Source organism: Kogia breviceps, chromosome 7, assembly GCF_026419965.1.
Source record: "Kogia breviceps isolate mKogBre1 chromosome 7, mKogBre1 haplotype 1, whole genome shotgun sequence".
In the NCBI taxonomy this organism is placed as follows: domain Eukaryota; kingdom Metazoa; phylum Chordata; class Mammalia; order Artiodactyla; family Physeteridae; genus Kogia; species Kogia breviceps.
Window position 1 is genome coordinate 246,943 of NC_081316.1, and position 26,500 is coordinate 273,442.

General features: G+C 46.9%; 1 protein-coding gene across 10 annotated transcripts in view; it reads left to right on the forward strand.

The window, feature by feature from the left end:
* LOC131759290 (proline-rich protein 5-like) overlaps positions 1 to 26,500 on the forward strand; it is a 214,089-nt gene that overhangs the window by 87,370 nt on the left and 100,219 nt on the right. For all 10 annotated transcript variants that reach the window (XM_067036994.1, XM_067036998.1, XM_067036999.1 and 7 more), the window contains one exon: positions 14,043 to 14,091. In XM_067036994.1, the coding sequence (XP_066893095.1) occupies positions 14,043 to 14,091 (49 nt within the window). The remainder of the gene's footprint in view (positions 1 to 14,042; positions 14,092 to 26,500) is intronic.

Sequence of the window (26,500 nt, forward strand, 5' to 3'; positions counted from 1 at the left end):
CACAAGATTCTTGTGAGTTATTGAGTTACTACATAAAGAGTCTGTAAGCACAGGGTTGGAACACACCAAGTATTTGGTACTTGGAGCTCTTAGCATCATCGTCACTGTCACTGCTGTTAGGTTTTGGTGATGAAACCCTCAGTAAGACGTGGTCCCTGAGGGGCTTAATGTCTTCGAGAATCTTCCCGGTAGGTGTCCACTACTTACCTGTTCATTCATTCATCAGATATACGAGCGCCTCCCTGTTAGTCAGGCACTGTTAAGACAACAGTGAGCAAAGACAGATGTGACCCCTGCTCTCCTGGAATTTACAGTCAGTTGAGTAGATAATCATTACTCAACTGAGCACACATGTAAAATGTAATAATGCACCTGTGACAGCTACTACAACACAGCTGATGGGATGAAGGTGTATGTTAGTAAGACCTGACCTTGCCAAGGAGGCCAGGAATGGCGATGTGATACTTGTGCTGTCATCTGAAGGATCGGTGGGAATTAACTAGATGAAGAGGGCTCCAGGTGGGGGCAACTGCACGTGCAAAGGTCCAGTGGTAGCAATGAGCAAGGAACTGAACGAAGGCCCACGTGCACAGAGTACTTGGAGGTTGGGTGGTGGTGCGGTTGGGTTTGTGTTTTGGTGAAATGAGGGCAGAGAGGCAAGCAGGGCCCAGAGCCCCGAGGTCTCCCGGGACAGGAGGTTGAACATCAGGTCTTTTAATGCCCTGGTGTTCATTCCTCTTGGGTGGGTTAAGTGCAGAACATCAAGGGTGAAGACCTAACCCTGGAATGGGCAGAACATTAAAAAAGGCCATTATTCAGGTCTTGTTTACATTTAGTTAAGACCTGTGTTAAGGGTCAGTGAGGTGTTTTAAGAGCTCTGCTTTCATTAAAACGTTTAGAGCTTGGAAGCAAACAGAGCTGTGTTAAATTTCTACCCAGGCACTTGAATTTCGCCTAATAATTACACAAATATGGAAAGAGACAATAGAGATCATCTCACCCAAGTCCTCCTTTTACAGAGGAGGAAACTGAGGCCCTGAGATGTTGAGTGACAAGGGCAAAGCTGGGTCAGCCAACACCCCAGCTTGCAAGAGCTGAATTTTGCTCCAAGAACTAAGATCTCGGTCTTTTCCGTGAACGTTCCTTAGCTCACAATAGACGTATAAATAAATAAAACGGTGACTCCGGAACATGCTAATTGTTCCTCACATCAGGGGACTGATCCTGAAATTGTACTTAAAACCTTTGTGGGCAGCTAGGAGAAATACAGGCCACACTAGATTTCAACAGCCCTGTTAAGCCTGGGCTGCTCACTCAGAAGCCCGCAGGTACCCGGCAGGTCTAAGTGGGTGAAGCTGGCCTGGAGAGTAGAGGTGAGAGCTCACCCTCTGTCCAAGGGGATCCCCCCCACCGCCCAGAACAATGCAGGTCCAGTGACATACCATCTTATTTCTCAAGAAGAACCAGAAATTGAGATTTTTATGTGAAATTTTCTGTCTTTTGAACGTTGATAAGTAATCCACATGTCCCTAAACATTGGTACAGGCCAAACAAAACACATCTGTGGGCTGAATTGGACCAACGGGCTGCCCATTTATGAGATCGGCCACAGCATACATGGGACGGCATCGCTGATGGGGTGCCGTGTCCCAGATTCTAGCACTAAGGACACCCAAGCGGGGGAGAGGGGAAATGACGTGGATGGAGGTGCCAGGAAAAGTGCCAGGCACCTTTAACATACATCACATTCTGCCCTCCTCACAACCCTGAGAGACAATCGTTGTTCTCAGTGCATAGCTTATGCACAAAATGATGGGCAAGAGAAAAAAAAATAGCTTGTCCAAGGTCACGCAGCTATGAACGATAGAGTCAGGATGTGAACCCCTGTCTGACGTAGACACCCATGTTAGTTTGCTCAGGCTGCCGAATGGTTTTTGTAACCATAGACGGGGAGGCTTAAATGATAGACGTTTATCTCTCACTGTTCTGGAAACTGGGAAGTCCAAGGTCGAGGTGCTGGCAGATTGGGTTCCTGGTGAGAGCTCTCTTCCTGGCCGCCATCTTGCTGTGTCCTCACAAGGCCTCTTTGTGCACACGGTGGGGAGAGAGCAAGCTCTCTGGTGTCCCTTCTTATAAGGATGCTAATCCCAACATGAGTGGTGAGGGTCCTACCTTCATGACCTCCTCAGAACCTAGTTACTTCCCAAAGGCCCCATCTCCAAATAGTGTCGCATTGTGGGTGTAGGGCTTCAACATATGAATTTGGGGGATGAGGGGACACAATTCAGTCCGCAGTGGAATCTGTGCTCTTTGCACTATATTGTAGTGTCAGAGAGAGAGGTTCTAGGCTGGAAGAAGTGTTAAGCCAATGGTCTTGATCTTTCTTTCTGCCATCGTTCCTTTCCCAAGGCCTCCGGGACTCCATCTCTACCATGTGCTGTGATTCTTAACACCCCTCCAAGGATCACAGCACTCCTCCAACATTCCTTTCCAGTACTGGGTTTAGTCGGGGCTGTTGGATGTTCCTCTCTATGTTTTGAGCAATTTTCAGGCTAGTGAGAAACACATATGGTTGGGGTTTGAAACTAATTGCCCAGATGTGAACTGAGCCCAGAATAACTCAAAGCTGTCAAAAGCCAGAGCTTCGATGACCATGTCCTGGACCATCTACCCTCTGTCCTTCTTTAGGATGGTGGTTAGAACGGAGATGGGCTTTCCCAGCACAGACACTCAGAGTATAACTGAGAACATGAAACACATCCCTGGCATATGTATGACCTGGTCGTCCCAAGTGAAAGCGAACCCACGTCTGCAAGAGCCAACATGGGAATAAACACAGCTGCCTTTATTTCAGTAATTAAAACACCAAAACAGGCATACTACTCTCTCGTTACATTTAAATAGACAGGTTTTGGTTTTTCTTCACTCTCTTTTTTCTGTGAAAGGACCTGTTCGTAGAACACAACGGCAAACTAGCCAGCGTTGAGGCCCGACCAGGTGGGGTGAGGGACAGAGACGGATGCCAAAGGAGAGAAGGCTGTTAATCTCAAGCCCATTTTTCAGTCAGTTATGACATTTTATCCACATTTTATTCTTTTTTGAATTTTATTTTATCTTTTTATACAGCAGGTTCTCATTAGTCACCCATTTTATCCACGTCAGGGTATAAATGTCAATCCCAATCGTCCAATTCATCACACACACACCCCCGCCGCTTTTCCCGCTTGGTGTCCATACGTTTGTTCTCTACATCTGTGTCTCAACTTCTACCCTGCAAACCGGTTCATCTGTACCATCTTTCTAGGTTCCACATACATGCGTTAATACACGATATTTGTTTTTCTCTTTCTGACCTACTTCACTCTGTATGACAATCTCTAGATCCATCCACGTCTCAACAAGAAGATCCCTGCCAGATTCAAGAGGATTGTTTAACTTGTTAAGAGAGTCGCTTCTGGATTCAGAGAGACTAGGGATCAAAATTAGACCAGCTGTGTGACATGGGCAAGTTATTTCATTTATCAATCTCTGTTTTCTCTTTTATGAAACGGGGATAATAATGACATGCACATCATAGTGGTTGGGAGGTCTGAGATAATGCTAAAAATGTCATTATTACAAGATCCGGTGCCGAATAGATGTTAGCGATTATTATTCCTAGCATGAAAACTGAGCAATAGTAAAGTGAGCAATGCTGGCTGAGTCCCATGCGTGAGAGCACAGGGCAGTGTGATGAATTGCCCCATAAACAGTACTGTATACAAAGTTCTCTAGCTGTTTGGATGAGGTGAGCTGACTTTGAACTAGAGAGGTCCAGGACAGGCCCTTCCAAGAATGTGCTGGCCTGGAAGTGTGGGTAAGGCTAAGTTCTTACAAGGAGAGCCAGCTGTTTCTCCTCTCTGCAGAGGAAAGAACAAGAGGAAATGACTCTCTCAGTTCTTCATTCTACTCCAGCCAAACAGTAATAAACTTTGATGGATTATCCAAGTCCAATGTCAAAGCCAAAATCAGCTTTCCCGGGTCACCCCAGCCAGCCCTGGCCATCTTTCTAACTGTGGAGTTAGTGTGTTCCCTGGGAAATGTGAATTCGTGTAAATATTAGCCAATGCAAAGGATGACCAGGAAGGTAAGTTTTATATAACTGGGTTCTGAAATGCGGTCGTTACAAACAATTGATCTTTTCTTCTAAGACGTGTCTCCATGTCTTAAAAATGAACTTCAGTTTCAACTTAAGCAGAGAGACCTTGGGGTATCTCTGAGGAAGAACTCTGGATGAAGGATGTTCAACTTCTAAAACACATTACTAGATCAAGAGAAGGATGCGGAGACCTTTTTTTTTTTTTGAAAAAAAGACTGGAAAGTGTCCGGCCATAGTTTGCATTTTTATTGAAATGAAAATTATCGGAGGTACAGAGATAATGCCTTTCCATGCACTTGTGTCCACGTTAATTAGCAACTTAAAGGATACAATATGCTTGTGTATATTATGTGTTTTAGAAAACAAGACGACTCCTTATATAGTGTTCCTCAAGCTAACCATGGAAATGTGGTTCTCACACTACCCATTATTATTGCCAAGAACAGATATGCTTCTGAACACAAGCCTGGAAGTGGTGGTCTAATCTCACTGGTGTATTTATATAGCTGTTGAAAGAACGTAACAGAATATGCTATTGATACATTGTCCACACCCTATGGGTGGAGCTAAGAGTCCTTCACTATCACCTTTGCTGTTAATTGCACATATTTCTGGATCATCAAATTTACTCAAAGATTTTTTACAAAAATAATAAACAGGTTAAAATATAAAGACATTTATGATAAAATGCATGGTAATTATGGTAAAATTAGCAGTCTGAAATTACACGCTTTTTCTTAAATATTAATTTTAAAACAACTTTTGCTCACAGTTTACCAGTTTACCTCCCGATGCAGAAGCCAGGATATAGGATTTTTGTCATCTAACTCCACATGATCTTAACCCCAGTTCTCATTAGCATTTATTTCCTCATTAGTTTTTTCTTTTTTGAATTTTATTTTATTTATCTTTTTATACAGCAGGTTCTCATTAGTCATCCATTTTATCCACGTCAGGGTATAAATGTCAATCCCAATCGTCCAATCCATCACACATACACACCCCCGCCGCTTTTCCCGCTTGGTGTCCATACATTTGTTCTCTACATCTGTGTCTCAACTTCTGCCCTGTAAACCGGTTCATCTACCATTTTTCTAGGTTCCACATACATGCGTTAATACACGATATTTGTTTTTTTCTTTCTGACTTCCTTTACTCTGTATGACAATCTCTAGATCCATCCACATCTCAACAAATGACCCAATTTCGTTCCTTTTTATGGCTGAGTAATATTCCATTGTATATATGTACCACATCTTCTTTATCCATTCGTCTGTCGATGGGCATTTAGGTTCCTTCCATGACCTGGCTATTGTAAATAGTGCTGCAATGAACACTGGGGTGCATGTGTCTTTTTGAATTATGGTTTTCTCTGGGTATATGACCAGTAGTGGGATTGCTGGGTCATATGGTAATTCTATTTTTAGTTTTTTAAGGAACCTCCTTACTGTTCTCCATAGTGGCTGTATCAATTTACAGTCCCACCAACAGTGCAAGAGGGTTCCCTTTTCTCCCCACCCTCTCCAGCATTTGTTGTTTGTAGATTTTCTGATGATGCCAATTCTAACTGGTGTGAGGTGATACCTCTTTGTAGTTTTGATTTGCATTTCTCTAATAATTAGTGATGTTGAGCAGCTTTTTATGTGCTTCTTGGTCATCTGTGTGTCTTCTTTGGAGAAATGTCTGTTTAGGTGTGGAGACCTTTTAAGAACAAATTCACCAGGAATGTCACACCTCAATCAAGTGGCCAGTTTTCCCCAAATTAAAGTCAGGGTTCATGGTCTGTCAGTATGAAGACCATAAATCAGAATCTTTTCTATTGAAAATGACCCCTCAGAATAGACACATTCTAGTGAAATCCCTCATCATCACAATCTACTATTCTGCCTGCCCTGAGCGTCCGTCTGCACTGGTGTGGGCTGGACCTGAGCGTCTTCTTGGTTTAAATTCTCTGTGGGGCATCGATGAGGTTTTGAACGCCCCTCTCCAGCCTCAATTCTAACGTGGCTGCGTTTTGGCAGTGGGCACAAATCTCTGTTAGAGGCTTGGGTTTCATGAGCTTTCCCAGGAACAAGAGTGGCCAAACTCTGACACAGAGGCATGCTCTTGCTAAACATGCCTTTCGGCAACTGTTCCACTGATGACAGAAAATCAGGAAAGCCTGAGGAAGCCATGATTTATTTGCACTGGTTCTTATAAGAACCTGTGCAAGTAGTTTCTTAAAGGTGCATTCACTTTTTGGTTGGCTGGTGGGAGTGGGGGGGGGTATGTGTAGAGGGAGGGGTCATTGATGCTTTTCTCCATTTAATCCGTGAATATTTGTGGACTCTGCCAGGTACTGGGCCAGGTTCTGGGGCAGCCATTGAGGTGGGTTGTCCTTGCCCTTGGGGAACTTCCGGCAGAGCGAGAAGGGGAACTGACTAGGCAGTCATCATACGATGTTCTGAGTGGGGTGGTGGCGGGACCCAGAGTGCAGGAGGACTGGGCACATGGTTAAATTTGGAAGGAAGCCACGCCCCCTTTGCAATCTGCAGGAGGAACGGGTGGGAATCGGGTAGAAAGGGCAAGCGAGGATATAAACATCTTACCACTACTCCTTCCATACCCTCTCACCCCTCCTTCTTCCTGGGGGGGATTTTTTTTTTCTCTCAGCAGAAATAAATGCTCAGAGACGAGGTTTCCGGAAACCAGAGATGAGTTATCTGCAGCTGGCCTGAGGCAGGAAACTCACATTTTCCGTCTCTCTCCAGCCACCCTGCTTCTGTTCTTGTTGGGAGGGAGGTGTCATGAAGGAAAGCCCAGAGATTTTCAAGGAAAGAGGGGGTTCCAAGAATTGAGCTCGGTCTCTGACCGGCCAGAGTTGAAACGTCCTGGTTCTGAGTCGGGTGGCTGCCTGAGGCCCGGAAGGGAGCTCCACCTCAGATGCTTCCAGCTCTGTGAGTTGGCTGTACTGGGACCCACAGCTGTGGACAGAGCTGGGAGGGGAGGGGAGGGGAGGGGAGCCTGGATGGAGCCCACAGGCTGGCAGAAGGGAGCAGTCTGAGTCAAGATTCGGTGGCGTAATAAGAACAGCAGACGTCAGCAGGACATGTATTTAGCACGTGCCGGGCTCTGTGTGTTAACTCTTGTAAAACTCACCACGCCCGTATCGGATTTAGGCCTGATGCTCCTGGATGTAGCTTCATGGACAGATCAGATGTGTGGGGCACTGTCTTCTGAGGACCCTCGTTTGGGAGGGCTGCAGGCGACATCTTCTCTCTCTGGCCCGGGTCGCTCTGGCCGGCTGTGTGTCCATACCTCGTGTCTGCTCCCGTTGGGAAGCGGACTCATCTCTGGGGGCAGGAAGAATAGTGGGAGGGACGTAGCGAAGCAGAAATCTCCGGGGTCGGCCCACGAAGTGGTCGGCCTGCACGGTGTCTGGAAACCTGGACATCCCACCTAAACATCCGGGCCTCTCTGGAAGGGCTCCACCGGGCGACGCTGCGTCTGGAGCCCGGTCAGTGGGAGGAGGCCTGGCTGCTGGCTTCAGTGGAGCTTGCTGCGGCCCCATGTCTGTGGCCGCCCGCTTCCCTCACTCACCTCACCTGCCCGCCCCTGTGGGGATGGCGGTGCCGCCGCCTGATGCTCAGGTGGGCCTCTGTTGGAGTTGGGATCGGCCGGCGTACGGCCTCAGGGAAGGCTCGGAGTATCAGCCGCCTCATCTGCAAAAGGAATTCCTACCTTAGAGGCTGTCGGAGAATTCAGGATGCTTTGTGTCACCTGCTTAGCATAGTACATGTGACGTCATTAGGAACCTTGGAAATGCTTTTTGTCGGTTTTCCCCATCTTTTTCACTGTCCCCACAGCCACCCACTGGGGTGCAGAAAACAGAGAGGTGTGAGAATCCTAGAATTTTATCTGAGTTATGCACACAACCTCCGATGGGCCCCCGTAGAATGGGCCAGCAGAGGAAAGGGATGTCTCCCTGTGTTACTGCTTAAAAGACGCCACCTCCTTGAAACGTGTCCTATTGCAGAAGCGAGGTGGGTGACCTCGGGAGGATTTGATGATCAGGTTGGACGCGCACTGACCGACGAGCTAGAGCGTCAGGCCCCGGACGCCGAGGCCCCCTGCTGTTCCCAGACCGTGGGGACGTCTGGCTAGATCCCACCGAAAGGCCTGGGTACTTGCGGCAGCCCCTGATTGCTAAATGGCACAGAAATACTTCACAACTGATATGGTTTTCCCACTCGTGCTGGCTAAACTTTAGCCCGGTGGCACCTGTCTCCAAGCTGTTTCATTATCCTTTGGGATTTTGCTGCCTTGGGGCTTTCCCTGTGCACAAGAGGGACGGTGGCTCGCATCCAAGGTGATTTCTCTACATCGCTTCTGGCACTCCGTGCCCTGCCTGCCATCTGGTCCTCCCTGGACCTCGTAACCAGCTAGAATCCAGCTTGGGCTGTGCCTCGTTTGCCTTCAAGCCCACAGAAGTGGGAAGTTGAGTTGACAAGATGGTGCGGGGTGAGATGACGGTCTGTGCAGTAGCAGGAAATCCTGTCATCTGGGGTGGTGTCTCACCCAGTCAGCCCGGAGGAAAAGGGGGTGAGATAGTACAGATCAACGTGTCAGTGGTTCCCCATTTCTCCTTATTACCGCCCTTTTGGCTTCTGGCTGAACTTCACGCCCCATTTCCCTTTTGGGTTGAGTCCCACATAAGCATTCACTTCCCATTACTCTCAGGTCCCCACCTCCTTCTCTTTCTAGCTCAATGGCTGATGGTGGTGGTGGTGGTGACACTTGCCGAGCCTTGCTGTATGCCGGGCGCTGTTCTAGGAACTCACCGTTCAAGGATTAATTCGTTTAGCCCTTGCAATAATCCTGTGGAGTGGCTACCCTTACTATCCCCAAATTCCAGTTGAGGAAACAGGTACAAGGGACTAAAGTGTACAGTTACCTTGCAAAGGTTACTGCTGACCACAGGCTTCAGACCCAGGCGGCTGCCTCCAGACCCTCACATTCAGTGAGACTTCCCTCCTCTCCATCCTGAGCTTGCTGCATGCCCTCCTCAGTAACCTCTGTGGTTCCATTTTCTTGTGTATAAAAAGCGGTTTTGTTTTGCACTTAAATGAGGAAATACATATACGTTGTTGACAGTGGTGCCTGGCACTTAGTAAGTGCTCAGTAAACTTTAATTGGGAAAAAAAGCTAGGCTCCATCCTAGGAGCAATTTGTTTTTTGTTTATTATTATTATTTGCTCCAATATGTAATTACTTTCCTGTTTCCTGGGAAGAGACCCTAGGAAAGGATGGCAAAAGTGGGAGGAAAGCTGCTGGGTTCTGTGCCTCTGTGCCCAGGAGGAACATATGTCCTCGGTTTTGGGGGTCAGGATTTCCATCTCTTCCGTATCTCGGAAACCACAAGGCACGGGCTCTTTGATTCTGTTGTCTTTCTTCTGCTTTTCTCTTCTTTCTCGTGCTTTACAAGCTAAACTGGCAAATGTAGTGAGGAAGGTTATAGGGTGAGTGGTCCCTCTGTGAATTTAGGTCTGTGTGTCCCTAATGCCTTGACACTTTCCATTTTTTGGACAAGATGGTACCCCCGTCTCCTGAGAGAGAGGTCCCGATGGGGGGGAGTCATTGTCTGAGCTCTTCCGTCCTTCTCTCCTAGCGCCTCACACCACATCTGACACAGAGTAGGTTTTCAGTAAACGCTTGTGATTCGATGAATTAACTCATGGGGTCCCGAAGCTCTATCAGTCACCCTTTCCTGTTTTGGAGGGAAGCTACTGATGAGTTCCCCCTGGAGATAGTACCTCAAGGTAGAGGGGCAGAAAATCCCTTTCTCTCAGTTCAGCTAAGACCAGGGTAGAGTTTTTGAGAAGTACCCTTTCCTTGGAAACCAAGTGCAAGCAGAGTCAACACAGAATAGAGAAATAGATGGTGGATCTCGCACTGTGGCTCAGCGGCAGGCTGTTCTCAGCTTGGCTGGGACAGCTCTGTCCTCTCCTCACCCCCCTCTCTCTGCATTGAGTTCTCGGGTTACCAGCCTGGGGTGGGTTTGCACTGGCAGATTCTCAGGACTTGTGGGATTCTCTGTTCCCCTAGGACAGTCTGCTTCCTGATACTGTGCCCTTGATGTGGGAACGCACTCCCACAATTCCTTCTCGGCCTCAAGCCGTCTGTCGGTAACCCTGATGGTGGTTATTGTTAATTAAAAAAATGTTTTTTGATGTTTTTGAGTAGGATGTGTTCACAGTGTACAAAAAATTTACATATATAAGGAGATATACATTGAAGTATCTCCCTCCCTTGTACTCCAGAAACCCAGCTCCTACTCCCCTGCCAAAGATAACCTTTATTACAGTAGTTTATTGGCTATTCTCCCAGAGCTTCTTTACGCATATATGAGGAATATTTGTGGAAAAGCAGCTGGGAATACTTGACACTTTCTACAAGGTCCACAGACTGGGGTCTAACGAGGTGGTTTGGTGTCTCTAGCACAGCGTTTCCCAACTTCAGGGGATAAAGTTTGCTAAAGTGTTTTGTTGCCCTACTTAATTTCCAGTAACAGCTTCCACCTTCTCCAGCCTCCTACTTGGGAAGACGGAGAGGAGGAAACACAACCCAGTGCATTTACATATAATTTTGAAAATGCATGTGTGCTTTGTGTGTTTAAAAATCAAGGTACTGAAAAAAAAAATTAAGGTACTGTATATTTCAGTTCAAAGGGCCTCCTGGAAACCAAATCATAGCTATGACAGAACAGCAAGTTAGAGCAGATTTGACAGGTGAATTTGTTGCTATCGTGTAAATTAAAAATACGTATATTTTCTCTTCCCTTTTCACACGGTAACGCATTATACACACTGTTCTGCATCTTGCTTCTTTTAGACGTAACGTAACGTAGATATTTTCATATCATTACTTAAGAGCACTTCCTTATTCCCTTTTTTTTAATGGCTACTTAGAACTTCATTGTATGAATGAACTGGGTTTTTATGAGTACTTTATTGGTGCACATTTACGTTGATTCCATATTTCACCGCAGCGGAAGCGCTGGACACGTATGTATTGACCTTGTCTAACTCGTAACATGTGCAGACAGAAATAAGACAGGCTTTTGTAAGGAACAGGGCAGCTTACTGATTTACTCACCCAGGACAATAGAACGTTGACTTAAATGATCAACTCTGGTCTATTCTGTTCTGAGAATTCTGTACAACACTACCTCGTAGAGAGGGTTTTGCACATGGAATTCTCGTACAATACCTGGTTATGGTCTATTACATTTAACACAGAGAAAGCAGATTGCCACACCTGTGTCTGGTTCTTTCCCGTAAAGGACTGAGGACCACTCTTATCAGTGTAGTGGGAGCACCTCTTCATATCCTGCTTCTTTATTCTTATCCATCACCACCTTGCTGCCCCTGGTATGGCTGCAGCCAGCTTCTGGGTCCTTTTTGCTATGCCTTTGTCTTGGCAGTTGCAGCAAGTTCACTCTTTAATCTCTGCTCCTTTATTAGCTGAATTCTACCTCAAGCTTTGTCTTCCTGTAATGCTCTGCCGAATTCTGGCCTTGGCCAGGGCGTGCTGCAGTCCCGGCGGTAACGTAAGGGTGAGGTGCCGTTCCCGTCGCTGCAGCCTGCAGCCTTTCCGCCCTCCCTGATGGGTAGGGGAGGAGACCTCTTGGATTTCTCAGTTGTGGAGCATCACGATGCTCCCGGGGTGCCACCTGTCTGATCACGTCCAGCCCCAGTTCACGATGGTCACCTCCGCCTTGCTCCAAGCGGGCTTCCACAGCTCTTGACCCCGAAGGCTGACCTGTACTGACGACCTCTGTCTCTCTTTCCTTTTTGCCTGAAGCGTCTACATGCACACAGTGTCTTCCCAGCGTGGCTTCCTCGGGACACCAATTCCATAGCCTGCATTTTAGTCTCAGAACCATGTTGACCCCTTAACATTGTAAGTGCCCAAGATAACGCTTAAGAAACTCTGTTAGTAGTAGCCCATTATGAGGCTTTGTTTTTCCACTTTTTGATGAAGCTTGGCTTCTTCACCTATGGTTTTGAGACTTCCCAGTGGCCATGAAGACTTTGTTGGGAGGTGCTTCTCCTTCCAGCAGCCGGAAGCAGCCTCCCTGACTCTTCCTGTTTCAGGGCCTCCCTCTGGGGCTGCCCACTTGATTTCTGTGTCCCGTCTGAGCGATACCTCTGGCCTCGAAGACCAGCCGTGACCCACCTGCTCTTGGCGCAGTGACAGATGAAGGCTTCCCTGTCTCTGTCAGACCCACGCACATCTGGGTGAACCCCTGGGTTCTGTGGACGGGGTGGCCTTCTGAGAGCCTGCCGTTAGCTTGGATCTCAAAATGCAGTGTCCACCACAGATACATTTTCTATCCTGGCAAAAGGAAGGTATCTTCCTTGCTCAGCGTGAGTTTTCAGCTTTCCAGGGCTCTTTCTGATGCAGAAATTTAGATCACGGATGTTTCTTCTTCTTGTGACTCAGTCTTATTGTGTCTCTCTTCTGCACACTGTGACATCTTCTTGTAACTTCCTCTTTATCGTACAGCAACACGTGAGAATGCATTTTTTGAGAAGTTAAAACCCGGCAAGGTGTTGTCAGAAGCTTGAGTGTTTGCTCTTTAGTAACCGTGTCCGGTGGGATGCGTAAATGAAATTATTGGAAGTCTTGAAGACTTTTTTCCCTTGGATTCTTGGTTTTAGCTTCCTCACCTTATTTGGATCAAATTAAAGAAAGAGCAGTAGGGATAGTCCCATGATTTCTCTCGGGGAGAAGGAGGTCTGGTGCCAATACCTTTTTTTTTTTTTTTTGCGGTACGCGGGCCTCTCACTGTTGTGGCCTCTCCCGCCGCGGAGCACAGGCTCCGGACGCGCAGGCCCAGCGGCCACGGCTCATGGGCCCAGCTGCTCCGCGGCACGCGGTGTCCTCCCGGACCGGGGCACGAACCCGTGTCCCCGGCATCGGCAGGCGGACTCTCAACCACTGCGCTACCGGGGAAGCCCGCCATTTTTTATTTTTATTTTTTAAGCACTTAAGACTCTTTGCACTTACCTCGGGAGTGTATCAATTAACCTTCTAGCTCTCCACACCCCTCCCCCCCAGGATGTAAGCTCCTTGAGAGCAGAGACCTCGCCTGTCTTGTTCACTTCTGCAAACCTGCTGCTAGAACAACATCTGGCTCATAAAGAGCAGCTGAATAAATGTTTGTGCTGGATAAATAAAATCGATCTGTTCTCCTTTGAAGGACTTTTAAGTCCCTCTGGGACGGGCAGGAAGGCCACTGAAACCATGGCACCAAGCTCGATGTCTCCGATGGATTTGGAGGCGAGACTGGGTAGGGTTATGCAAAGAGATGTTGAATTTGCAGAAGGTCTGGGTTTGAGTCTTAACTCTGCCACTGGCTTATTTGGAAGACCTCTCTGAGCCTCAGTTTCTTTATCTGTACACACAAGAGATAATAATTGCTCCCCACCACGCACACACACTGTACAATCCTTGGGTGAAGAATGTATGAAAAATGCAGTTTAAAACGTAAAGTCTGCAAATGAGGGGGAATTACAAAACCATGGCCTTTCTCTGCCTTATTTTTTGCTGCACATGAATCCAGGTGCCCCTGCCTGACTCCACCTCTGTTAGAATTGGGATCTGCTGTGGCTGCGCTCTTGAGATGCTTTATCTGTAAAAGTGAACTAAGGAGCAGATGCCTTCTAGGAGTTCCATCTGCCCCGATGCCCTAATGGCCTTGGTGGGGGTGGGGTATTACTAGGGCCTAGGAAAGCACACTTCCGGCTCAGGCCTGGCCTCGGCCCTTGTGCCGCTGGTGAGCACGGCAATTCACTGCGCATCCGGGAACTCCAGGAGCTATAGCATCAAGGGCTGCTTGACGGTTTTTCTCTCTTTCCAGGCGGCTGCTGAAGAGTGAACTTGGATCGTTCATTACAGACTATTTTCAGGTAAGCCATGTGGGTCTGAGCATGTGTTATATTGTGCACATGGGTACATGTATCTAAAGGCGGGACCGATACTGTACACCTGGACATGCCTTCAATATCCAAAATTATGTATCCCAAGTTCCTACTATGTGCTGGGCATTGCAGTGCAGCCCTACTACGTGCTGGGCACTGCACTGCAGTGGCAGTGGAGGCGTCCAGGGCAAGCGTGGTCCCTGCTCTTATGCAGACTATAGTCTCAGACAATGGTTCTCAGGCTTTTTGGTCTCAAGGACCCCTTTACGCTTTTAAAAATGATCATTTATTGGGGTTATTTTTATGTATTTTCACCATATTAGAAATTAAGCCGGAGAAAATTTACTGTGTGCCTTAATTCATTCAGATAATAAACCTACTACATGTTAGCATAAACGGCATTTTTATGAAAAATAACTTCTGAAAATAAAAAAATAGGAGAGTGGTATTGTTTTATATGTCTGCAGATCTCTGCCTGCAGACCAGATCGTCATATCTGCTTCATAGTCAGTCTATTGTGATATTGCCCGTCTGGAAAATATTGCACCTAGTCTCTGGAAAATTCGACAGCACACTCACAGAGGATGCAAGGCAAATAGCAGCTTAGTGTTGTTAAGGAAATCGTTTTGACCATGTGGAAAAGGTCAGGGTGAACCCTCAGGGGACCCCAAACCACGCTTTGAGAACTGCTTTCCTAGTGCTGTTTCCTCCCACTCCGTGTATGGTACCTAAGTGAGTGTAATGCTATGTCCCTTTAGCCAAGTTCTTTTTTGTCACTAAGCCTCTCGGTCTGTTCTGTTAAAGATAGAATTGAATCAGATAAGCTAACATCCCTCCTGCCTAGACACCATTGTTATGCAGCTGATGAGTTCAGGATTCCAGGTGCAGTCAGGATGGTTTCTAATCCACTGACTCGAGATGCCTTCCTGACTCCATCCAAAGACACGTGGTGGGAAGTGCCCACACAGATTTTTTCAATAGTCAATACTATAGTACTGCAGGATCCATGGTTGGTTGGATCTGTGGATACAAAAAACCCTCAGATACGGAGGGTCAACTATAAATTATATGCAGACTCTCTACTGCACGGAAGGGTTGGTGCCCGTAACTCCTCGCGTTGTTCAAGGGTCAACTGTATACATATTTGTTATTCTAAAGTGTAATCCATTCCTTTTAATGGGAAGGTGACATAAAAAATCCATAATAAATTGGTTTCAGGTTGGTGATATTATTCTGTATCCCAGGTGAACATACTTTTAAGACAGTTTAAAGAGTTTTTAACTTTTAAAAACAACACAGGCATCCTTCTGTTTTCTTTCCATAAATCAGGAAGCTTAAACTTTTATGTGCACTTTTAAAGAATGACAAATGTCGGTTGTTTCTCTCTCTCTCACACACACACACCCACACACACCAGAAAATGACCACTTGGCCACTCTAAATCTGGACAAAGCAAGACCCAGCAGAAGCCTGGAATTCAATCAGGTCAAATGTCTCAGCTGCTTAAAAGAAAACCCCTGTCCAGGGAGAGACAAACAAAGATTAAAAAAGAGATAATTAGTCACAAATGTGAATCATTTCAGTTGCCCTTGACTCAAAGGTCAGTCTTGTCCTCACTCTCTTCTCTTGCTGTCTCTAGTGACTGAGTTTTAAATCCAACTACAGAGAAGTGGTTTTTCAATCCCTTCTGGTGAAACCTGCCAACCCAGCTGCCTTCCTCATTGACATTTAAAATAGACAGGGTTCTGTGCGGTTTCAGTCAAGTTTGAAATGTCAGTCATGTCTTGGCTTTGGGGGCTACCCCTCGGATGGCTGGGGAAGGGCATTTGGGTGGGGATTTATTTATCTGGAAAGCCCTGAGGTTTTGGGGGCAGTAAGTGCTGCTTACAAAGTATGCCTGACACTTAACAGCTGGTAACCACATGCCATTTTTTATCGAGTGCTTAATCAGAGAAACTGCTTGGTGAATATTGAGTCTCTTTCTGGAGGTGTGGGGTATGAACTGGTTTTCACAGTTTTGAATCTGGGTTTTTCCTTAGTTTAAGGTGCTAGACTGGAGAAAAGCCTATCCTAGACACTGTTTATTAAAATGTAGGTTTTGGGCTTCCCTGGTGGCGCAGTGGTTGAGAATCCACCTGCTGATGCAGGAGACACGGGTTCGTGCCCCAGTCCGGGAGGATCCCACGTGCCGCGGAGCAACTAAGCCCGTGAGCCATGGCCGCTAGGCCTGCGCGTCCGGAGCCTGTGCTCCGCAACGGGAGAGGCCACAACAGTGAGAGGCCCGCATACCGCAAAAAAAAAAAAATGTAGGTTTTAAGTCTCATGTGGGCACAGAGCCTTTTTAAAAATGTGTTTGGTTCTCCAGTCCCTAGAAATTACCTAGCACACAGTAGATGCTCAATAAACTTTATTGGGAGAGAGGGAGGGGTTGTCCACCACAGATACATGAGAGATTTTAGGAATTGCACACAATGGTATTAAATAACATTTGCCTTTGTGGTAAGTGTTTCCTTTCCTTATTTTCCTTTAGCACTTCTGATCGTGCCAGGGAGAGTCTTGGTTTGCGCCCCTGTGTCTGTTACACTTCTGCAAGACTTGGTGATCTCTCTTGTTTAAGGAAGAGAGAGCAGGTTTCAAAATTACTGTCTTCAGCTAGAAGCAGTGTCTAATTAGGATTACATAACATCATTTTGTTGGCATTGAGTTGATCCTTGAGTTACATTCTATTTATGGTAAATGGTGTTGCTGTGGTTTCTTTTATAAACATATTTATGTTCTTAAAAAGTGGACTGATTGAAGAAAAATAGTATACAAAGAATAATGGTGTATGTGGCCCTGGCTGTGACCAAGTGGTGAAGGTGGTTCCAGAGAGACTCAGGTTTGGAGAGTCCTTCGCCAGGCACCCTTGAAAATGGGCTGGTTTCAAAGCCACACCAAGAAGAGCTTTTCAGATGAAGAGGGAAATCCAGGAGGCAAGGCTGATAGAGGTGACCTTAGCCTTCACACTCAAGCTATCGGATGTAGTTTCAAGAGGGAAAGTCAGAATGGGCTCCAGAAAGAACATTCCTCCAGCAAGGAGGAGGGAGGAAGGTCTGGGGACAAGTGAGGAACAGGACCAGGGGGGCGGACCGGTAAGACCCAAATGCCATGGATGTGGCTGTTGGAGAAGGTGATGTGTGGGTTCCTCCGTGTGGAGGATGAGATGCCCCCCCGCACCCGCCTGGACATCTGGACTCAGCAATGAGGTCTGTCTCCTGGGACCCAGACCCCCCACCCCAGAGATTTTACTACTTGTAAAAGCCATCACGGTGGCTCTGCTTTTGAAAGTGAACATTCTCATTTTGCAGCTTTGAAGAAAGACTCACAGAAAGATTGTCTTCAGAGAAGAATAATGAAAATGACCCGAGGTGAGGGCAGGGGCAGAGCAGGCGGAAAGATGGCGCTTATCTTGTGTCTGCACGAAGAGAAGACAGGCTGTGTCTGATGGACAAAAGCACAGACAGATTTCCATAAGACAGCGGCCAGAATAATCTTCGACATTTCCAGTACTGATTTTCCTTTTTCCTCCGTCTGTCTTGAATTGCACCCGGAAGGAAAATTGGGGTTTCCGACAGGAACTCTATATCCTAGAGGCGGCTCTGCGGGATAATTAGTTCCTTTTATCTTTGGAAATGGCTGACAGGAAATGCTCTGCATTTTTCTCTTACCGATTAGGTGCCTTGGTGGTCTGGGGCCTGGGGATGGGAGACGTGGCAGATCACACTTGCTGTGCTTCTGCACCTTCTGGTTGCGTTGTGTCTATCGAAAGCTTTTCCCCAAGCCCAGAAAGTTAAATTATTTTTGGCGGAACTAGAGTTTCGATCGATACAGAGACTCAGTGTGTAGTCAGTGGCTTTGAATAAGATAGTAGCTAAGAAAAGGGGGAATCTGGCCACCATACTTGTCAGTAGGGCAAAAGGATGATGTAAATGTTTGATGTAAAGCTTTCCATCTACTGCTCGTACCGGGGGCAGTTACAAGAGGCCACTTTCCCCTTAGCTCCTCATTATCAGAGAAGATTCGTTAAGGCCGTGTGGCATGTGGCAGGGAGCTGAAGGAGAGACCCACGGAAGCGTCCTGGTCACCATGGAGTTTGAAATTGAAGCGCAGGGAGGTAGATGCATCCGTGTAGGGAACACACAGCATCGTGTTAACTGAAACCCTGAGTGGATGGTAAAGGCTTAAAAACAGGCCCAGTGGGCTTCCCTGGTGGCGCAGTGGTTGAGAGTCCGCCTGCCGATGCAGGGGACACGGGTTCGTGCCCCGGTCCGGGAGGATCCCACGTGCCACGGAGCAGCTGGGCCCGTGAGCCGTGGCCGCTGAGCCTGCGCGTCCGGAGCCTGTGCTCCGCAACGGGAGAGGCCACAACGGTGAGAGGCCCGCGGACCACCACCACCACAACAAAAAACAGGCCCAGTATAATCTTTACTATTCTTTAAGATTATTAATCTTTATTATTAATAATAATCTTATTATTTAAGTTTAATAATCTTAAAGATTATCTTAATAATCTTTAAGATTATTAAATAATAATCTTCTTTAATCCACATGGGAAGGCTTCTAAAACAAACGGGATTCCTCAAATGGGAAAAGTGATAATTAGGTGGGCAGAAGGTAGTAAGGCACAATTCCCATATACTCTGCTTTGACGGTAAAATTGGGGCCAGTATGGGCTTCCCTGGTGGCGCAGTTGTCGAGAGTCCGCCTGCCGATGCAGGGGACACGGGTTCGTGCCCCGGTCCGGGAAGATCCCACGCGCCGCGGAGTGGCTGGGCCCGTGAGCCGTGGCCGCTGAGCCTGCGCGTCCGGAGCCTGTGCTCCGCAACGGGAGAGGCCACAGCAATGAGAGACCCGCGGACCCCCCAAAAAAAAAATTGGGGCCAGTATACAGAGGGGCTTTGAACAAGAGGAGCTGGGCTCCAGTGAGAAGACAAGCAAGAGGGGAGAGGATGATGTCTTTAGGTGAGAAGGTCGTTACGAGTTGCATCTTGGATTTGGCCAGTGCTTGGAAGAGAGGCCTTGGGGAGTGTGTGAACATTGCGGTGGCTTAAAGCTCCCCTTGGCTGTTGAGAGGGCAGAGAAGAGGTGCTAGTCTGGGGGCTGCCAGGAGGACCCCTGGATGCTTCAGCCTGCCCTCTTTGCCATACTTAATCTCCTTGGCAATTATTTGAGTTTTATGCAATTATTTGAATATTTTTCTTGGAATTTCCTGCAATTTTATGAAGATAAATGGACAAATGAGTCTTGAAATTGATAACCACAGATCTTAGTATAATTGAGAGAAGGATGGAAGTCAATGGGTATGCTGAAATGGCAACTCTTCAGCCTCATTGGACTGAGGTTATTACACATTCAGTTGTTAAGGAGGGAACATGTAGGTACCAAATGCTGCAAATATATCCCCTGAAGAGTAGCTCTGAAAATGAGGTGGAATTAGGGATTTTATGATCCTTTTTGGCTCTGTGGGAACAGAACTCCCCCTGATATCATGTAAGTGTCTAGGTCCACATGGGTATGTGTTTTCAGGAACCCATTATGGATGAAATTGGGTGACTTCCAAGTAGACTAGGCCGGAAATGGCAGGAGACAGGTTTAGGGAACCATTGGGGGAAGGGATGGAAGGAAGGGGTAGATGCTGGAAAAGTGGAAACATCCAGCAACTCAGTGGCCACAAGAAGTAAAGACTGAGGTGGGAGGTCTGAGAAATATTTGTTAGACTAGGAAAGCCACGGGCGACCTTTCTTGGAGGCTGTTTCACAGCTATAAGGAAGACAAAAATAACCATCCTTATAACAACAGCTAACATTTTCAAGCATTTATGTGCCACGCATTGTTCAACAGTTCTGAGTGGTTGGTTCTCAAAGTGTGCTCCCTGGACCTGCATCTTCAGCATCACCTGAGAATGTGTCAGAAAAGCAAATTCTCAGGCCCCACCTCAGATGAACTGAGTCAGAAACTGAGGGGACTGCAGCCCAGCAGCCTGTGTTTTAGCAAGTCCTCTGTCATTCTCATGTGCGGTCAAGTCTGAGAACTGCTCTAAGCATCCTTCCTGCACTAAGTCATGTGTTCCTCCTGACAGCTGATGACGAAAATTTCATTATTACCGTTTAAAAGCACATACTGCAGCCGAACCTGGGTGAAGGAAGGTTATCCACAATCATACAGCTAGTAAAAGGTAGGGTGGAGATCAAACCCAGGCCATCTGGCCACAGAAGAAAATCTTTTGGATTATACTTTACATGTTAAAAATGTCCTGAAGATATTCCCTGAAAACCCCAGAGAAGAGAAATTTCAGTGCTTTTAAATTTTATTTTACGTTATTTTTTTAGTATCCAGCAAAACAGACATGGGACTATTTTCCTGCTTCCTTGTAAAATAACTTTGAAAAAAGCCCAAATTCACCCTTTTAGTGAATTTTACCCTTTTACCAGTGAAATGGTGCTAAATGAAGATTAAACTTGTACCAAGTTTCAAATTTTCTTCATTCCCCATCTGGGGCTTTCTCTCTGGTCTCATCACACACACACACATACCCCAGGACTGGTTTATTAAGAACTCTCTGGTCCTGGGGGTGAGTTGTGTTTATAAGACTTTTTGTTGCTTATCTAGGAAGGCATCCAGGTTCACAGGAAATGTAGACATCCTAAGAGATGATGGCTGTATTTTCAAAGTTACAGAAGAGAAAAAAATGGAGGTGGCCCGTGATTTCCATCACTGGCTTGGTGCCAACAACAGCAACTTTTGCAGACATTGCTGTCCCTGGAAACAAATGCCTAGGATGGAATTATTGGTTAATCCAAGTTCTCAGTAGGCAGTGACATGCTGCCAGACACCTCTGGGCTGGGAAAGAATGTCTCATTTGGGAATAGCATCCACCTGGGAGCCAGGTGTATGCCTTGCCAGGCATCACGTATGGTAGTGGAGAGGGAGACCCCAGGAAAGTGCTTTTGGAGAGGCGGAAGTTGAGAAGCTAGTAGCAGGATTGGGCAGCAGCAATGACCCAGCTGGATGGAAGCTTTGGTGGAACCCAGTTACATGACCTGAAATTGCCAAGCCAGCTGCCCCCAGTATCTGAACCGAATGGATCTCATCTACTTTCCCTTGTGGGCAAGGGCATTGAAAACCTCTCCAACTGATAGGGCAGAAGAGTGTGATGCCTAAAAGCACCAGCCTTTCTGCCAGGAAGGTCTGGATCCCAGTCCTTGCTAGAACGCTTACTGGCTGTGTGACTGTGGGCATGTTACTTAACCTCTCTGAACCTCAGTCTTTTAGTGGTAATCTAGTTGTAATCATAGTACCTACTTCAAAAGGTTGATGCAGTTACTAGATGAGATGACGTACATCAAGTGCTTTGTACAAAAAGTGAGCAGTGAATGAATGATAGCTGTTCACCTTAGTATTTTTTAAATCATTGTTGAAGTAAACCAGAGGAATATCCTGGAGGAAAGATTTGGGCTTTGGATTCCAGCCAACCTGGGTGCAAATTCTGGTCTCACATTTGCTAGTTGCTTCTCTGAACCTCAGTTTCTTCATCTATATAAAGGGGATAGGTTTGTGGCAAAGGTAAAGTGAGATAATGCATGAGAAGGGTATAATACAGTGCCTGACAAAGAGTAAAAACCAATAAAAAACTCCACCGTCATTCTTTGTATTCTCATTATTATCATCACTGCTAAAGCATTAGAAGCGACAGGTAGCTAGCAGCCTTAAGCATTTACAGAATTCCTACCTTGTGTGGGAATAGCATCCTCCTCCTCACACCCTAGCTCGTTGGTTCCCCATTTTCCTGAGTCCTTCTGGCCGGGTTGAGGAGGAGCCTGCTTGACTGGAGATGCATGTGGTTGACATTGACAAGCCCTGGACCACAGCGGCCCACCCTCTCCTCTGCCTTCCTCACCTCGTCCTGCCCACCCTCTGTGATTACCCAGAATGAGCTCGGTCTTTCCAACCCGCTGAAGGCTGCATGGTTTTGGATGCCTTTCCACAGACATCCTTGTTTTTTGCGTTTTTCCTTTGAGCCTTGTTCTTCTGTTGGCAGCCCATTTTCGATGTCTTAATAGAAACAGATAGGTCAGCTATTTTTTACTTCCACATCCTCTGCCACTTCCTTAGAGTGCTGTGTATTCCCCATCCAAGTTCATTTATGGGGGCTGCGTTACTTGACGATGGGCCCATTTCCTAGGTGGCTGCTATTGAATGTAACTAGTAATGTTAGCTAGTTGTAATGTTAACTCGTAGAATGTTTTTTGGCTTGAGGCCTTTGGGCTGGGGAGGGGATGCGGTTGGTGCCATCAGGCAGGGAATAGGACAAGAGACAAGTCAGGAGCTTCTCCAACTCTGTTCCCATACATTTTCTCAGCACCTGCTAGAGTCGGGCGTTTGTCTGGGGCTGGGAATACTGGCAGGGGAGGCCAGAGGGAACAGACGCTTCGAAAGACAAACAATGCAAGATAGCTGCCTAAATCGAGGCTGGTTTTCTTTTCTTTTTTCTTTCTTTTTTTTAGGTCTCAGCAGCCTCTAAGTCCCACAGATGTCCAGTTGGCGTGTCCTTAGGTGAAGTGACCAGCAGACAGGGTGGGCTTCGTAATTGGCAGGGCCCAGTGCAGATTGCAAATGTGGCTCCCACCGGGGTGAGGAAGGCACTCCCCTTCCCATGGACCTGTGGCCACAACCCGTCCTGGACACGGGGGCCCCCAAGAGATTGTAACCTTCGTGCTCTCGGTACATAGCTCAGGGGTGGTTGAGGGGCCCCCAGCTGAGTCATGAGCACTCAAGCCAGAGCTCTGCCAGCCCAGGGCAGGGAGGGGCTGCCACCGCCAGGCCTCTCCCCAATGTGCCACAGAGCAACAGGGCCTGAAAACCCCTCCTGGGGTGACTGGAGAAGGCAGGACCATGAGTGAGCGGAGACTGAGCCCCTGGGGTGTGTTCCGTTTCCCCAGCAGGCTTCACTTCCAAAACACAGATTCAAAGCTAAAACTATTAAGAAGTGAGGATGGCAGGTGCAGAGCATTAAACCCCAAGCATGAGGCCCTTCAGAGCACCAGGCCCTCAGGATTACAGGGCCCTTTGGGGCATAGGGGGCCTGTGTGAGTACAGATTCCAAGGGGAGACAATGATTGGCTCAGTTTGAGAGCCAGGTGGGATGGAGGGCAGGCACCAAGCCAATCAGCTGAGCGGAAGATGCAGGCTGGGTTCAAATGGTTCGAGCGTGCAAGATGGGGCACAGCACCACTGCGCTGGTGGCGGGTGATTCTCCAGAGAAGCGGGGCTGTGAGCCAGGCTGGTGCCAAAGATCCTAACTCACTTAGCACGTGCCAAATAAAAGATGGAGACCGTACTTCGAGCTGCAGTTTATTCAACTGTAAAAGAAGAGCAAAATCTACAAAGTGGAGGGGTGTAAACATTTTCAAGATGCTTTTTTGAAAGGTGCTTTAGCTTCCTGGAAAAGATGTCCACCTAAAAATTATTGAAAGTGTATGTGACCGATTGATTTGGACCACAGGGCTGGGGAGAGGGGAGAATGACTAGATGATTCTTAAGGCCCCTTTTAAGTTTTTGTTACTGTTATTTTGGTCTAAGCTACAGAATTTCTGTGCCATGTATCATGAGAAATTTTAAAATGAATGTTTTCCATTTCTCCACAGCACACAAATAACTTCTTCTCCTTGAAAAAAAATATTTTTTTTGCCCCAAATGTCTCTTTGAAGGGGGAAGACATAGAAAAGAGGAGGAAGGAGAACCTAGGCCGCTTTTTAAAGTTTGTCTCTTAAGATGCAAAGTAGTTTTTATCAAATGAAAATAAATGCCATTTGTAAAATAAGAGCAAGATGTACAAATGCATAGGGGTATTCGAATTTTAAGGACCTATATCACTTTCTCTCCTCTTACAAATATTCTATCTCTTATCTTGATTTCTTAAAACCAAAGAATGGTCTGTAGCATCAAAACAGGCAATATATACGCAATATTTATTAGCTTCTACCATGTTCTAGGCACCGTTCTGAGATCCAGGAGGACTAAAGTAAGTGGTCCTCACTCCTAAGGACCTAAAATCCTAACACATAGGATATAGGGTTTGAATTAATTTCCATTATTAACTCATGATGTAACCTGGACTAGGCTTTTGTTTCTCTCAGTGGTATGGGTTAGCCCCCCATACCTTTAAAATGTAGATAATTACAGTGATGGAACAAAATTATGAAGCCCGCATCGTAGAGAGGAGTCTCTCTTACATTTGTAGGCGCATCTCCAAAACATGAAATTAAGGAGGGTTTGTAGATGTTTTGGACGAAGGCTGAGGGGTCAGTGTTGGCAGTAGAGGTGGTGACAGAGGACACAGTGCATCAGGAGTCCTCGCGCGGAGTGCCAAGGGGACTCCCTGAGCCCTCATCTGGGCCAGTGAAAGGGACCCGGGCAGACACTTCAGACCTCAATTGGGATTTTTGCTCAGAACCATTCAGGGGGAGTGACTGCCATCTGGAAACACCTCCACCATCCATTCCTGCCCAGCTCAGCTGGCACAAAGTCTTGATTTGGATCGTTTCAGTTTGGTGCTGTGGTGTTTTCTTGCTGCAGGGATGCGTGTGCTTGGCTAGAAGGTAGAGAACACAGAGTTTCACTTAAGTACCTGTCTGTTCCATGATTCCTAGTAAAGGAATTGATTTTTTTTTTCCTTTAACAGAGTTGGTAGACCCCTATAGGATGTCACTCGAACTTTGAGTTGGGGTTCCATCTTGAAACTAAATGGTGGCCAATTACTTTTTTTTTTTTTTGCGGTACGCGGGCCTCTCACTGTTGCGGCCTCTCCCGTTGCGGAGCACAGGCTCCGGACGCGCAGGCTCAGCGGCCATGGCTCACGGGCCCAGCCGCTCCACGGCATGTAGGATCTTCCCGGACCGGGGCACGAACCCGCGTCCCCTGCATCGGCAGGCGGACTCTCAACCACTGCGCCACCAGGGAAGCCCTGGCCAATTACTTTTTAAATTAGGTTATAGCTTGTGAATTTTAATAGGATCTATAAAATTTGGTGTATATGTATTAGTCACAGGAATGTGATAGTACCTTTGATCAAATACTTTAATATAGTTGATGTAGGTCCATTCATTACTGACTCTACCTCCTACTCCTTTTGTGAAGATAGTTGGGCTAAAAGAGCAACTCTTGTCATCACTACCCGTTTCCACTAATTACTGGGAACATAAAACACCGTGTGTGTTTGTGTGTGTGTGTGTGTGTGTATTTATAATGATTAATTATTGTAAGAACTTTATGATATTGCTGTTGTGATGCCATTTTGTAGATGAGGGACTCGTGACTCAGGGAAATGAAGTCCAAGATCACACAGCTAGAAAGTAGCTGAGCTGGGACTTGAACCCCTGTCTGATGTCCAGGTTCTTTCTTCTCTGCTGTGTATGCTCTCATCATCACTGTAACAGGGTTTTAGGGTTTTATAAAAGAGAGTGCTAAGAAATGCATTAGGTTTGGGGTAGGGTATATACCTCTGTGTGCCCCCTACCCTATAAGCAGAGGCCTTTGCTAATCTAAAGATGTGAGGTGAGTGGGGAGGCGTCCTTACTCTCTGAGCTTCTGTGACCTTTGGAGAGGCTGCCCGCGTCGTGTGGGACCAGCTGTAGCCTTCTGAGGGAAGGGGGGGTCTGGGTGGGAGGACTTGCTGGAAGGCAGCAAAGCAGAGCGGGCGGAACATGGCTTGTGGAGCTAGGAAGACCAGCTCCGTGTCCTGTGTTCCAGCCTCTTCCCCGACCATCAGTAAAGTCAGGGTAATGGCACCAACTTGACCGGACTATTGGGAGGGTCAGAATTAGATGAGCTGAAGAATATAAACCCTCTGATACATGCAAAACACTCAGCAATTGTTAGTTGTAATTGCAAAGGGACTTCCTCTTACTCCCTCTTTCCACAACTTTCCCACGCACACGCTCACTGACGGACGCACACTCGCTGCTGCTTAAAATCTTGCGGGCAGTCTCTTTCATGCTAGCGTGAGAGATTTATTATTTTTGTAAAAAATCATTTATATTTAAAAAAATCCATGATTTCTGCATAATTTCCCATTGCCTCCATGCTCCCTTTTCTGAGTTTTACATGAAGGGCTTGAAGGACATTGGGTGTCTACGCTAGTCCTTCCAGAGAATTCAGCCAAGCTCGGGGCAGCCCATCCCCTGGTGGGAGGGACGGGGATGACACTTGGGTTTGGCTCTCATCTCCTTCCTTTGCTTCGCGCTGTCTCACTGACGCCTCCAGAAGCCTCGGCCTTCCTAGAGGATAGAAGGCTTCCTCAGCCTGGATCCCTGGGCCCTCGCCCCCGGGGAGTGGATCTGGCTTTGTCACGCAGTGAAAT